This window comes from Macaca mulatta, chromosome 2 (genome assembly GCF_049350105.2).
Source record: "Macaca mulatta isolate MMU2019108-1 chromosome 2, T2T-MMU8v2.0, whole genome shotgun sequence".
Classification (NCBI taxonomy): Eukaryota; Metazoa; Chordata; class Mammalia; order Primates; family Cercopithecidae; genus Macaca; species Macaca mulatta.
Genome location: NC_133407.1, coordinates 115,362,048 through 115,377,921, shown reverse-complemented (window position 1 = coordinate 115,377,921; position 15,874 = coordinate 115,362,048). Strand labels below are relative to the sequence as shown.

The following is a 15,874-nucleotide window of genomic DNA, read 5'->3' as shown; positions in this document are numbered from 1 at the left end:
TGTTTATTGCAGCACTGTTCACAATAGCAAGGTCTTGGAACCAACACAAATGCCCATCAATGACAGACTAGATAAAGAAAATGTGGCACATATACACCATGGAATACCATGCAGCCATAAAAAAGAATGAGTTCCTGTCCTTTGCAGGGACATGGATGAAGATGGAAACCATCATTCTCAGCAAACTACCACAAGGACAGAAAACCAAACACAGAACGTTCTCACTCAAAAGTGGGAGTTGAACAATGAGAACACATGGACACAGGAAGGGGAACATCACACAATGGGGCCTGTTGGGGGGCAGGAGACTGGGGGAGGGATAGCGTTAGGAGAAATACCTAATGTAAATGACGAGTTGATGGGTGTGGCAACCCAACATGGCACATGTATACCTATGTAACAAACCTGCACATTGTGCACATGTACCCTAGAATTGAAAGTATTAAAAAAATACAAAAAAAGCAAAAAAAAAAAAAAGCTTAACTTAGGATAAAAATGTTATACCTATACACAATGGAATATGATTCAGCCATAGAAAAGAATGAATTTCTGTCACTTACAGTCACATGGAGAAAACTGGAGGGCATTAAGTGAAATGAACCAGGCACAGAGAGACAAATTTCTCATGTTCTTGCTCATACATGGGAGGTAAATATATATAAAAAATTGAACTCTTGGTGATAGAGAGTAGAATAATGATTATTAGAGTCTGGGCAATTAATGGAGGTGGAGAGAGGTCGAGTGAGGATAGTTAATGGGTGCAAAAATGCAGCTAGATAGGATGAATAAGATCTAGCATTCAGAAGCATAATAAGGTGACTGTAGTTAACAACAATCGGTTGTATATTTAAAAATTGCTGAAAGAGTGGAATTAGAATGTTCCTAACACAAATAAATGATAAATTCTTGAGGTGATGGATACCCCGATTACTCAGATTGGGTCACTATACATTATATGCCTGCATCAAAAAATCCCATGTACCCCACTAATATATGTGACTATTATGTAAAAAAATACAAATTAAGGAAAAAAATCAACCACTGAGAAAGACCAGAATTAAACCGTTTTCTACATGTTTCAAGCATCATAACCATTTGGATGCATTTTCCATTCTATCTATTTTACTATCTATAGCAGAAGCTTTAGTGCTTCACAGTAAACAAAGTTCAAAGATTCCTTGGATTTAATGAGAAATGTTTGCATTAAGTTCAATGTGCTATTTGTTTAAGAAAGCAAGCAAGAAAGTTATTTAAAAAGATTTCCAGCAATTTTGTTTAAAACAAATAAATCCAGGAATAGGGGGTTAACCTTTAGCTATCTAGAAATTTACACATCTTTCTAGAATCATTCCTTCTGAAAAAATACCAGTGGCTAAAGATTTACTCTAATTAATGTCTATTTTTTTTATAAGCAATTAGTGTTTTTATTTAAATAAATAAATACTTGGTGATTCTTTGGATAGAAATATCAACATATCCACGAATATAAAGAATTCACTGGAGTATATTATTTGGATAACATGTATAGGATATAGTAAAAATGTATATGTATAAGGGATATGTATATGCATAAGGGATATAGTAAAAATGTATACATATATGGGATATAGTAAAAATCTAATGTATAAAGATTAGATCCTTGTGGATGTATATCATATATATCATTTATAAACACCATGAATACATTTGGAATAATTCAACAATAAAGTTAAACTACTCAGTTAAAAAAAAAGATTTAGTTTACGTTTTGATTCTGGAGAAACCTGCCAAAGATGTCAGAAGATTCAAAACACTTTAATAAAACAAAATCACAGGTCACTGTAAAATAAGGGTCATTCATTTAACCAGAGTGATCATCAAAAGACTTCAAAAGCAGTACAATATGTTACATGGATATAGAAACTTCAATCCTTTTAAAGCTCAGTTTCCTTAAATAATCAGAAACATAATAAAGACAACTCAGGAATTATCTTGATAAAACATAAAATCTTCATTTTTTAAGGTGAGTTATCAAAAAGGTAAAAACAAACAAACAAACAAAACCCAAAAACACCTCCTTTAGTGTAATTGCTTTTTTTTTTTTTTTTTTTTTTTGACAGAGTTTCGTTCCGTAACCCAGGCTGGAGTGCAGTGGCGGGCTCTGCTCAGTGCAAGCTCTACCTCCTAGGTTCTCGCCATTCTCCTGCCTCAGCCTCCTGAGTAGCTGAGACTATAGTTGCCTGCCACCACGCCCGGCTAATTTTTTGTATTTTTAGTAGAGATGGGGTTTCACAGTGTTAGCCAGGATGGTCTCGATCTCCTGACCTCGTGATCCACCCGCCTCAGCCTCCCAAAGTGCTGGATTACAGGTGTGAGCCACCGTGCCTGGCCCTGCTTTTCTTTTCTCATACTTTAACTTCTAGGGTACGTGTGGGCAATGTGTGGATTTGTTACATATGTATACGTGTGTCATGTTGGTTTGCTGCACCCATCAACTCGTCATTTACATTAGGAATTTCTCCTAACGCTATCCCTCCCCCAGTCCCTCACCCCTGACAAGCCCTGGTGTGTGGTGTTCCCCAACCTGTGTCCAAGTGTTCTCATTGTTCAATTCCCACCTATGACTGAGAACATTCGGTGTTTCATTTTTTGTCCTTGTGATAGTTTGCTGAGAATGATGGTTTCCAGCTTCATCCATGTCCCTGCAAAGGACAGGAACTCATCCTTTTTTATGGCTGTGTAGTATTCCATGGTGGATATGTGCCACATTTTCTTAATCCAGTCTATCATTGATAGACATTTGGGTTGGTTCCAAGTCCTTGCTATTGTGAACAGTGCTGCAATAAACATACATGTGCATGTGTCTTTACAGTAGCATGATTTATAATCCTTTGGGTATATACCCAGTAATGGGATTGCTGGGTGAAATACCATTGAGGAGTCACCACACTGTCTTCCACAATGGTTGAACTAATTTACACTCCCACCAACAATGTAAAAGCATTCCTATTTCTCCATATCCTCTCCAGCATCTGTTGTTTCCTGACTTTTTAACGATCGCCATTCCACCTGTTGTGAGATGGCATCTCATTGTGGTCTTGATTTGCATTTCTCTGATGACCAGTGATGATGAGCATTTTTTCGTATGTCTGTTGGCTGCATAAATGTCTTCTTTTGAGACGTGTCTGTTCATATCCTTTGCCCACTTTTTGATGGGGTTGTTTGTTTTTTTCTTGTAAATTTGTTTAAGGTCTTTGTAGATTCTGGATATTAGCCGTTTGTCAGATGGGTAGATTGGAAACATTTTCTCCCATTCTGTAGATTGCCCATCCACACTGATGGTAGTTTCTTTTGCCATGCAGAAGCTCTTTAGTTTAATTAGATCCTATTTGTCTATTTTGACTTCTGTTGCCATTGCTTTTGGTGTTTTAGTCATGAAGTCCTTGCCCATGCCTATGTCCTGAATGGTATTGCCTAGGTTTTCTTCTAGGGTTTTTATGGCTTTAGGTCTAACATTTAAATCTTTAATCCATTTTGAGTTAATGTTTGTATGAGGTGTAAGGAAGGGATCCAGTTTCAGCTTTCTTCATATGGCTAGCCAGTTTTCCCAGCACCATTTATTAAATAGGTAATCCTTTCCCCATTTCTTGTTTTTGTCAGGTTTGTCAAAGATCAGATAGCTGTAGATGTGCAGTGTGATTTCTGAGGCCTCTGTTCTGTTCCATTGGTCTATGTATCTGTTTTTGTACCAGTAGCATGCTATTTTGGTTACAGGAGCCTTGTAGTATAGTTTAAAATCAGGTAGTATGATGCCTCCAGCTTTGTTCTTTTTGTTTAGGATTGTCATGGCTATGTGGGCTTTTTTTGGTTCCATATGAACTTTGAAGTAGTTTTTTCCAATTCTGTGAAGAAAGTCATTGGTAGCTTCATGAGAATGGTATTGAATCTATAAATTACCTTGAGCAGTATGGCCATTTTCACAATATTGATTTTTCCTGTCCATGAGTATGGAATGTTCTTCCATTTGTTTGTGTCCTCTTTTATTTCGTTGATCAGTGGTTTGTAGTTCTCCTTTAAGAGGTCCTTCACATCAGTGTTCAGGGTTATGAGTTTACACTATTATAGGGGAATATAAACAAGGAAACTAGTACCTTGAGCAGGAAAATACATGGCTCTTAGCAACAGTATGAGAAGTGTCCTGGTTACATAGAAAAATTCAGACACATTAAGAAAAGACAAAAGTAGAGAATGAAGCTATACTCAAGGAAAACATTGCTTTTCTAGACCTTCAAGATAAATATTTCAGCATCAGGCCATATCAATAGAGTTAGAACTGGAGGAAAAAATCATAGGAGTTGGTAAAAAGATTGAAGAAGAGAGTTATCACCCCATCCAAGCAAAAAGATATACGTTTTCAGGGGGAGGAGACTGAAAGGCGATGGTGTATGACCTGTAAACCCTGTGCATTGAAGAACAGCAAAAATTGAACTTCTGAGATATAAATTTGAGAAGCTTCAAAAAGAAAAATTTTACCTCAATAAATGAAATTACCATTTTGTATGTAAAAATGGTGTACAGCATTTCCAACCTGAAAGTAGGGAATTTAACTATATATCAGGAAGTAATAGAAACTGTAGTTTAGGAGATGACTGTTAAAGACACATTTCAGTATTAAAAAGGAAAATGTCAGGCCAGGTCCAGTGCCTCATGCCGATAATCCAAGAATTTTGAGAGGCTGAAGTGGGAGGACTGCTTGAGCCCAAGAGTTTGAGACCAGCCTGGGCAACATGGTGAGAGCCCATCCCTACAAAAAATTAAAAAATTAACTGGGTGTCGGGGCATGTGCCTGTAGTCCCTGTTACTCGGGAGGCTGAGATGGGAGGATCACTTGAGTCCAGGAGTTTGAGGCTGCAGTGAGCCAAAGTCACATTTCTGCAATACAGCCTAGGGTCTTTCTTGCAATTTTACTAAGAGCAAGTTAATACTTTAAGAAAACCTTGTTATTGTAACATTGGGAACCATATTTTTTAGTTTTGTGTTAGTGTACTTTTAATATTGAAGCTTAACCTTTAGAAGGACATAAATAATTCCCTTCTAATTATAGTCAACTACACACAAAATTCTGTTAATAAATTCTCTTTCATTAAGCTTTTTATGACTTACTGAGACCACTGATGACATACTTGAACTGTCTGCTCCGTTCTATATGTCCTCTTTTCTTTTTTTTCCTTCTCTTTTCTTTTCTTTTTCTTTTTTTGGAGTCTTGTTCTGTTACCCAGGGTGGAGTGTAGTGTAGTGGCATGATCTTGGCTCACTGTACCTCTGCCTCCTGGGTTCAAGCGATTATTCTGCCTCAGCCTTCTGAGTAGCTGGGATTACAAGTGCCCACCATGCCAAGATAATTTTTTGTATTTTTAGTAGAGATGGGGTTTTGCCATGCTGGCCAGGTTAGTCTCAAATTCCTGACTTCAAGTGATCCACCTACCTTGACCTCCCAAAGTCCTGGGATTACAGGCGTGAGACACCATGCCCAGCCTATACTTCCTCTTTCTTAAATGATTGATGATTTTACTTTAGGACAAAAACACATCACACAAGATTTTTATACAAACGTATTATCATTTCTTTTTAACCTTTGTTACCAAAACTACATCATCATATCCATAACTTTCTTCACTGCTTCCTTTCTATCTTTTTTTTTTTTTTTTTTTTTTTTGAGACGGAGTCTCGCTGTGTCTCCCAGGCTGGAGTGCAGTGGCGTGATCTCGGCTCACTGCAAGCTCCGCCTCCCGGGTTCACGCCATTCTCCCGCCTCAGCCTCCCAAGTAGCTGAGACTACAGGCGCCCGCCACCACGCCCGGCTAGTTTTTTGTATTTTTAGTAGAGACGGGGTTTCACCATGTTAGCCAGGATAGTCTCGATCTCCTGACCTCGTGATCCACCCGCCTCGGCCTCCCAAAGTGCTGGGATTACAGGCTTGAGCCACCGCGCCCGGCCGCTTCCTTTCCATCTTGTTTCATATTTTCAAATAACCTTTAAATAGCTTCAAAATTAGGTGAATTATTTTAAAATAAAGAACATACTTTAATGTTTTTCTTATATATTTTTCTGATCAAAAACACATCTTACTTTTTTGATACATTTTACATGTCAATTATACATCAATTAGAATTTTTAACTCTTAGTAACCTTAAATTGTAGTGAAAACTTTAGAAACAAGAAATTTAGAATTGTCTGTCACATGTCAGTGTTTTATAAATGAGAACCATTTTATAATTTTTAGAAACATGTTTCCCCATAGTTTAAAAATGTATATTAAGAGGCTAAAATATATTTAGGCTTTCTATAAAATTTAAGAAGCCAAAAACAAACTCATATTTATGTTCAGCAATTTGTTTAGTATTTTCTAGTCTTATTTGCAAGTAACCCAAATGTTTAGTGGGTATCTATTATTTAACATAACTTTAAGATGTCAAATTACATAAAAAGTTCATTTATATGCATTTATCTAGCTTATATTTGCATTATTTATTTATTTTTAGTGCTTGCCTGTATTACTTATGAGAAATGGAATATTAGACAAACTAGTCATTATCTCAAATTATTTTCTTGTTAACCATTTTTATAGCCTGTGAATATCAGGCATTCACCTAAGTAGGAAACTTAAAGTTAAATAGATGGATATTTTGCTGGTAATTCAGAAGATACAGCTATTTTCACTAAACCAACAATATTAAATTGTTTTTATTGATAAAAAATTACACGAACAAAGACAATTCTGTTTTAGGCTGGGTTTATGGTTCTGTAATTTTGGTGTCAAACTCTGACACCTTAAACGTCTTTGAGAGACAAATATAAAACTGACCAGTAAACCCAGGCAAAAATGTATACTGACAATTTTGAACACATTTTAAAATTTTACAAATAATTTTAAAATTAGCTTATTTATTAAATATTTACTTAAGTCACGGGAACTAAAAAGCATGTGGGTTAATTCCTATATAGTTTATACACACTCCTGTTTGCCTTATTCAATCTAAATAAAACAAATGTAAGGGATTTTTGACTATGTCAGATTTTACCATGTTGACATAACATACAATACATGTATACTTACATAAACACATCCAAATACACACACACACACACACACACACAGAGAGGAGAGAGAGAGAGAGAGAGAAAGAGAGAGAGAGAGATCTACATCTTTCATTTTAGAATTTTTTTCACAAGACAGTAACGCAAGCTCACTGGTTTATAAAAGACAGTTGGATCTAAATTACATTTCGGACAAAATAGGAACCAACTCATATGGCTTAACTTTGTTTTCCCTATAGGTATTCTAATGAAGCCAGTGAACTAAAATTTTGGGGAAAGCAGTTTCCATGGCAGATTGATTTTTAAAAGCTTCTTTTGCCCCTAACTTCTTTTTGTCCTTTTTAAATTTCAAAGTTTAGGGTTAAATTTTCCATGTCTACATTTTAGCTAAGACTGGCTGAATTGTATAAGGAAAACAAAATCTCCAAGTAGTCTTGAACTAGTAACAAATCTATCTTTTGTTTGCTGGTCTGGTTTCCTGAGCATATGCAGGAGGGGAAAGACTTTAGCAATTTTTTTTCCAGCTTTTTCTCTTTGGCCTCTCTGTGGCCGAAAAAGTAAAACTTTTATGCTGGACAGAGATGCCTTATGCCTTTTATGCTGGACAGAGATGCCACAGCATGGCTGTGAACTCAAGATTTTGAACCATTTGATGTGAGAGCCTAACTTTTATGAATATTTATCTAGTACCTTTTCCTTCAGCTTACTAATTTTTCAATTAAGCATTCCATTGCCATATGCAATTATTAGTCAGGCAAACCTAAATTCATAGGTTTTTTGTTTGTTTGTTTGTTTATTTTTTTTATGGAGTCTTACTCTGTTGCCCAGGCTGGAGTGCAGTGGTGTGATCTTGGCTCACTGCAACCTCCACCTCCTGGGTTCAAGTGATTCTCCTGTTTCAGCATCCCAGGTAGCTGGGATTACAGGTGCCTGCTACCACTCCTGGCTAATTTTTGTATTTTTAGTAGAGACAGGGTATTGCCATGTTGGCCAGGCTGGTCTCAAACTCCTGACCTCAGGTGATCTGCCCACCTTGGCCTCTCAAAGTGCTGGGATTACAGGCATGACCCACCATGCCTGGCCCTAAATTTATAGTTCTAAAAGGTGTCTAAGTTTTGGTTACTATAAAGCTGTTATAATTTGTAAAGCCATTAATTTGAAAGTCCTTTAAGGCTTAAAAAAAAATCTTGGCCAGAATGCTATAAGGAGTAGGTTTTATCTCAACACCACTAGAAAAGTCAGCAGATTCAAAGTAGGTAGAATAAAACAGACCGAGAACTTAGAAGACTCTACATGTTAACTTTACAATTGCAGGTTTTTAGAATATTGATCATTTCAGTTCTGAATTTTTCCTGATTTAAGTTTGCTCATCAGGTGCCAGGTGTGGTGGCTCCTGCCTGTAATTCTAGCACTTTGGGAGGCTGAGGCAGGAGGATCACTTGAGGCCAGGAGTTCGAGAGCAGCTTGGCCAACATGGTGAAACCCCATCTCTACAAAAATACAAAAATTAGCCGAGTGCGGTGGCACTTGCCTGTAGCCCCAGCTGCTTGGGAGGTTGACGGGGGAGGATCACTTGAGCCCAAGAGGCAGAGGTTGCAGTGAGCTGAGATGGTGCCACAGCACTCCAGCCTGGGTGACAGAGCAAAACTGTCTCAAAAATAAAAAGTATAAATAAAAATAAATAATTTTGCTCATCAATTTTTAAATGTTCACAAGAGTGGGCTGTAGTATGCAGTCAGCTGGAGTCCCAGAAAACCTGGTATGCCTTAATGCTTGAGAATTCCACTCTGTTTCTTATTAATCTCTCAAGAGCAAAGAAAATTCTATAAATCCTGTTAGGGAACTTCAGGAGTTTAGGCTGGTGCTTTAGATGGTGGTGACTGCCCTAGTGGCTTTTCATTAGCCATCCTGCACTCACCATCCAGAATGTTTGTTTTTGCTTTCAGAAGATTTTCAGAAACAAGAGAAAAGAGTCAAATCAAATCAAAAGAAACCAGTATAAGAGTGTTTGCGGCCGGGTGCGGTGGCTCACGCCTGTAGTCCCAGCACTTTGGGAGGCCGAGGCGGGCAGATCACGAGATCAGGAGATCGAGACCATCCTGGCTAATGCGGTGAAACCCCGTCTCTACTAAAAATACAAAAAATTGGCCGGGTGTGGTGGTGGGCGCCTGTAGTCCCAGCAACTCGGGAGGCTGAGGCAGGAGAATGGCGTGAACCTGGGAGGTGGAGCTTGCAGTGAGGCAAGATCGTGCCACTGCATTCCAGTCTAGGTGACAGAGTGAGACTCTGCCTCAAAAGAAGAAAAGAGTGTTTGCAAAAATTGTAACCTATGCATGTGGATCAAAATATTAAATGAGTTCCACAAACCAGAAAAGACATGCCTCACAGGCTGAATGTAAATTCTGTAGAAACCAAGAGTACTCAACTCAGAAAGACACACAGCTTTATACAAGAAAGAACTTACCAGAAAAGGCAAAAAGTCTTTTTATCATCCAAGGAGAGATGTATGGTCCTTTATTAAGGCTGCATGATCCAAATCAGATCCCAAATAATATCAAATAATACTACAAAGAGGGAGGCTCAGCCTGAGAGAAGACTCACCAGGGAAGAAAAGGCAAACCTTGGAAGCAGAGAGCTCAAAGGGCTCAAGTGGGTCCTGAACACCACTTCTAAGAATTGCCAATCCCTTCCAATAGTGTTCTTTTTCAGGTTTCATTTCTGACACCATTTATTCCAACCGAAATAACAAACATTTGGAGAGGAGGTGGTGTAAATTATTCAACTCAGAAAATATAAATGCAAACATACTAGGGAAATGTATTGGGAAATTAGTCCAGTTGAGATATGTGATCATGAACATACATGAAGACCATGCCTCATGGTTGTTGGTTTTGTCCCAGCCATGTTCCCTTATTCTGTAGGCATGGAACAGGGAGATGGTTGGCTTCATCTCATACACGTTTGCAGAATGAGAGTGGGCCAAGGGAGTGAGGTAGTGCAGGGGAGAGACGATAATTAACCACAGAATCTGCACTAGGTAAGGAAACATGCAACAGCATGTCAGTGGTGGTGTCTGTAAAAAAAGGGTGGTGTCAATAAACTGGAAGACCTTATCATATCTGAAGAAATATGGGGCTTATTGAAAAGGTGAACTGAAAGAAGAGAATAATCAAAGAATGGAAAATTAGAAAAAGCAATTTAAACAATAGTACAATTATTGGTGATGATGAGGTCTAGAGCATCACTGTCCAATGATTATTTAAATTTAAATTCAATAAAATAAAAACTTCAACTCCTCAGTTGCACTAGGCACATTTCAGGTGCACCACAACCATATGTGCCTAGTGGCTACTATATTGGCCAGCATAGAGAGAGATTTCCATCATCACAGAAGTTCCATAGAATAACACTGTTTTGGTATGACTGTGGGAGTGAGTAGCTGAGGAGAAGAGCAGAAAAGGTTTATTTGAGGTTAGAATGGAGGAGATTGTAGGGTCATCTTGACCAATGATAAAATCACCAATAATTGAGATAAAAGTAGGGGTAGGGGTAATATCAGAGGGAGCCCTGTTTGTCACATGGCCCTTGGGGAGAGGAGAACTAGTGAGGAAATTATAGAGAAGAGATGAGATTCTGTAAACTTCTGTTTTCCACTAGTCCTTAGGGTCGCCACCTAATCATTAGCATGCCTAGCCCCAGCCCCACCTACCACTAAGACCAGCCTCTTATCCTTCACCTGGGGCTGCACTGCATTGCTCCCGGGAGAATCAGCCAAATATTGCCATTCCATCTAGGTGCTTGTCAAAGAGGAAACTGAGGCATCCCAGACCCCAGCCGACCTTGATTCTCAGTTGACATAGCAGAACCCAGTAGTCCATCCATATGTGCAGCGGTGCCCAGAATCTTCAGGAAGATGGAGCCCAGTTGCTTCCCAGAGAAGAAAATAAGGTTGGGAATGGGAACTGGGACTTCTGGCTCTGTCATATATCAGGACAGACTGGGGCTTCCTATGGCCATTGTCAGTCCAAAACAGGGTCCATGGACACATGGGGCAAGCCTCACTGAAATTCTTTCCCAGGGAGAAGAGGAAGCAGCAAGGTCCAAGTCTCAAGAATCTCATTAGCTGGGGGAGCCCGTGAGACACACCAGACCAGGTTAGACCTTTAATAGGGACAGTAGACACAGTGCCCTTCTTGCCAGCCCTTAGGAGTTGATGATCTCAATGTGGAACTGCAGGTGAGTGGCTGTGACCACACAGTGGCCCCGGAGGAGAGCGCAGGTCTGGCAGTTGTGGCATTGCCAGTGGCCCTGGATGACGTAGATGGCGTTGAGCACCTGGCAGTATCGCCAGTGGACGCGCCACATACGGACCAAAGACTGGAGCTTGATCACTGCCCTCTCTCTGGTTGCGTAGGCGATCAGAGCTGCCTGCCGTTTCTTCTCCAGCACCCTGGACAGCGTCATCCGCCACCAGGACTGAATTATCCAGGCCCTGAGGGCTGCATGCAGCAGTGTCCTGCGCACCAGGGTGCCCCGCCACCAGGCCTGGATCTTTACAGCTGCTTTTGTTATTCTAAGTTTTGCCTAGGCAGAGACAAGAGAGATCACTCAGAAAACTTCCTGCCACTAACTTCTAGGATCTTCCTGGAAGGAGCCTGGATTTTCTCTCTCAACACACAGCCCTTCCTCAGAGTTCAGGGGAGTTAGCAGGACACTGACTAGGAGCCAGCGGACCTGATGGTGACCTTCCTCTGCCACTGTGGACACATCATCTCAATCTCAGAGTCACAGAGTCCTTCTCCAGACTATCTCTGCAGTGCATGGATCAAGGGAAAAACCATTAATAACTAGAAGGGTGCATTAGTGATGTGCAGGACCTTGTTAGTCACACTGGGTTTGGAAAGGTCTCATAACCTTCTGGCTGGTAATTCTCTGCTAATTCCAGCCCCAAACCACTACAGGCTGATTTCTGTCTGCCACGACCATTTTTCAATACTGTGGTAGATTTTCAATACCCTGACCACATGTTCTACTCCAAGTCTTTCCATATTTTGAACAGTCTACTCTCTAATTCTAAGGTCTCATAACCTTCTGGCTGGTAATTCTCTGCTAATTCCAGCCCCAAACCACTACAGGCTGATTTCTGTCTGCCACGACCATTTTTCAATACTGTGGTAGATTTTCAATACCCTGACCACATGTTCTACTCCAAGTCTTTCCATATTTTGAACAGTCTACTCTCTAATTCTAAGTTCTCACATTCTCACCTCTCAGCCTCATGCATTTCTTGATGGTTTTCATTCTTTCCAATCATTCTCAATGTCTCAGTCAGGCCCAGATCCAGACAGCCCAGGCTGAGAAGGGGATGGAGGACAAATGAGCCAACATTGAGTTGACTCCTAATTAGACTCTGGATCCATAAGAGGCAAAGTCCCACACCTCATGATGTAGATATAAATGTTCTGGATTTCTCTTAACTACATGGAATTCTTCTCACCTTGACTTTATGCTGTTTTTTCTTCTGCACTGTCTTCCATTCAATGCTTTCTTCGACATCCTCAATTATAATTAAAATTAAATTGCCTTTGGTCTGTCATCAGAATTAAATGGGAAATACATAAATGAGTTAAGACTGTTTCTTTCTATGGCTCTATACAAAGACAATTACTACTTTAACATCCTCTCTTTTCTCAAGTCCTGTAAAGCCCAGAGAGATACCCACCCACCCCTGGTCCACCTAATAGATCTGGCCATGTCTCTTACACAAAATCGAACCCTCATGGCCTGTCCTTAGATGGTTCATTAGCCCTGATTTCTCTGCTCCCAAGGTCTGGCATGAGTAACATGAGTGAGGAGAGAGCTCTGAATTCACAATTGCATTGTGACATAGGGATTGGTGCATCTGCCACAGAGATGGGTCTCTGTCAGAAATAAACTCCAGGGGAACTTGTACTGTAGCAGGATGAGCTGCAGACAAAACCCCTCAGACACTGGTTTAAAGAAGGAAGAGGCTTTATTTGGCCGGGATCTTGGCAGACTTGTGTCTCAAGAACCAAGCTCCCTGAAGAAAGAGTTTCTGACCCTTTTAAGGGCTTTCAACTCTAAGGGGTCCACATGAAAGAGTTTTGATAGATTGAGAGCACATGTGGTTAGAGTAGGGGGGTTAATTTTTAAACCTCAGGCCTGGTCAGTGGCACTGGTTGGTCTTGCCACTGACTTCATTCCTGTTGTTCTTCAGCTTTTACTTCCTCCTTCTCTTCAGAGACAGGAGACAGTAAGAGAAATGGCCTCTCTCCTCAGTACCACCTGTCTACTTGCCTACTGTCAGAGATGTGTCAGAGCTGAGGGTGGAAAAATAGAGCACTTGAGTGCCATTCCATAGCAGGGCTCTCCTCATGTGAAATCCATCCACAGTCCCTTGTCATTATCAGCGGCATGGCAAAGCAGGGAGGACCATGACAGTGCAACCCCATATCGCTCTCCAGTGTCTGGTGAGATTTAGCACTTCCTGTCTTCCCTTGACTCAATGCCTCACAATGCCTTGGGAAACTAGAAAAAGATACACCAGACGAATCCAGAAAGCAGTCAAATAAAGATCAAAACTTAAATTAATGACATAGAAAACAAAGATGGGTATTGGAAAATAAATTTAAAAGAGTGTTCTGACAAGACTAGTTTTAAAGATACACAGTTCACCAACCTGGGTAATCAAGAAAGAGAACGAAGTGGAATGAAAAAGGTGAAATAGCCACAGGGAAATTTAAATAAGTACAAGGAAATATTAATAGTGACAAATTTGAACACTAAGAGAAAAAGATTTTCTTTCTTTTTCTTTTTTTGAGATAGGGTGTCACTCTGTTGTCCAGGCTGGAGTGCAGTGGCACAACTTTGGCTCACTGCAGCCTTGACCTTCTTGGGCTCAAGTGATCCTCCCACCTCAGCCTCCTGAGTAGCTGGGACTACAGGCACATGCCACCATGCCTGGCTATTTATTGTTTTCATTTTTTGTTCTTTTATTTTTAAAAATACGTATTTATTTAGATATGGGATCTCACTATGTTGATTGGGCTGGTCTCAAACTCCTGGGCTTGAGTGATTCTCCCATCTCAGCTTCCCAAAGTGCTGGGATTATAGGTGTGAACCACCATACCTGGCCGATTTAAAATTCTAGGAGTTTTATAGCTTTAGCTCTTACATTTAGATCTTTGATCCATTTTAAGTTTTGTGCATGGATTGAGGGTAGGTTCAAATTCATTCTTTGATTGTGGATGTCCAGTTGTTCTGGCATAATTTGTCAAAAAGACAATTGTTTTCCCATTGAATGGGCTTGGCACCCTTGTCAAAATTAAATTGACCATAGATATATGGGTTTCTTTCAGACTCTCAATTCTATTTCACTGACCTATATGTCTGTCTTTGTGCCAGTACCAAACTGGTTGGATTACTGTTGCTTTGTGGTAAGTTTTGAAATCAGGAGGCGTGGGTCCTCCCACTTTATCTTTTTCAAGATTGCTTTGGCTATTCTGAGTCTCTTGAGTTTCCATATGAATTTTAGAACCAGCTTGTCAATTTCTGCAAAAGAAGTCTGCTGAATTCTGTTAGGAATTATGCTGAATCTGTAGATCAATTTGGGGAATATTGTCATTTTAACAATATCAAGTCTTCTAACCTACAGACACAGATGTCTTAATTTGTTTAGGTCTTCTTACACTTCTTTCAACAATGTTTTGGAGTTTTCAGTGTACAAATCTTGCTCTTTTTCTGTAAAATTTATTCCCAAGTATTGTACTTTTTTTGATGCTGTTGTAAATGAAATTGTTTTCTTAATTTCATTTTTGGCTTTTTCATTGCTGATACAGAAATACAACCATTATTTGTTATTGATTTTATATCCTGCAACCTTGAATCATATAATCTGCAAATAGTGAGTTTTACTTCTTCTCTCCTAATCTGTATGTCTTTATTAATTTTCTTGACTAAGTGCTCTGACTGGAATCTCCAGTACAATGTTGAATACAAGTGGTGAGTGGACATTTTTGTCTTGCTCCTGATCTTAGGGAGGAAGCTTTCAGTACTTCACCAGTAAGTATGATGTTGTGTCTGGAACTGGTTCCTTCCAGTGGGTTCTTGATCTCGCTGACTTCAAGAATGAAGCCGTGGACCCTCACAGTGAGTGTTACAGTTCTTAAAGATGGTGTGTCTGGAGTTTGTTCCTTCAGATGTTCAGATGTGTCCAGAGTTTCTTCCTTCCAGTGGGTTTGTGGTCTTGCTTGACTTCAGGAGTGAAGCCGCAGACCTTTGGAGTGAGTGTTACAGCTCTTAAAGGTGATGTGTCCAGAGTCGTTTGTTCCTCCCAGTGGGTTCATGGTCTCACTGACTTCAGGAGTGAAGCCACAGACCTTCACAGTGAGTGTTACAGCTCATAAAGGTAGTGTGGACCCAAAGAGTGAGCAGCAGCAGGATTTACTGTGAAGAGTGAAAGAACAAAACTTCCACAGCATGGAAGGGGATCCAAGAGGGTTGCTGCTGCTGGCTCCGGGTGGCCAGCTTTTATTCCCATATTTGGCCCTGCCCACATCCTGCTGATTGGTCCATTTTACAGAGTGCTGATTGGTCCATTTTTACAGAGTGCTGATTGATGCATTTACAAATCTTTAGCTAGACACAGAGCGCTGATTGGTGTGTTTTTACAGAGTGCTGATTGGTGCATTTACAAACCTTTAGCTGGACACAGAGCACTGATTGGTGTGTTTATAATCCTTTAGCTAGACAGAAAAGTTCTCCTAGTCCCCACCTG

At 39.9% G+C, this 15,874-nt stretch overlaps 1 protein-coding gene across 1 annotated transcript; it reads right to left on the bottom strand.

The window, feature by feature from the left end:
- Nucleotides 1-1,778: 1,778 nt before the first annotated feature.
- On the bottom strand, nt 1,779-12,909 carry IQCF2 (IQ motif containing F2). The gene is made up of 4 exons (XM_015130776.3): nt 12,841-12,909; nt 12,575-12,667; nt 9,294-11,661; nt 1,779-2,182 (listed from the first exon to the last, which is right to left on the bottom strand). The coding sequence occupies exons 1-3, from the start codon at nt 12,856-12,858 to the stop codon at nt 11,281-11,283; spliced, it is 492 nt and encodes a 163-aa protein (XP_014986262.1). The 5' UTR covers nt 12,859-12,909; the 3' UTR covers nt 1,779-2,182; nt 9,294-11,280.
- Nucleotides 12,910-15,874: the final 2,965 nt, after the last annotated feature.

Coding starts and splice junctions, on each gene's coding strand:
- IQCF2 (XM_015130776.3), bottom strand. Junction 11,662..12,574: donor AAAAACAGCATAAAGTCAAG/GTGAGAAGAATT, acceptor GTCTCTGCCTAG/GCAAAACTTAGAATAACAAA.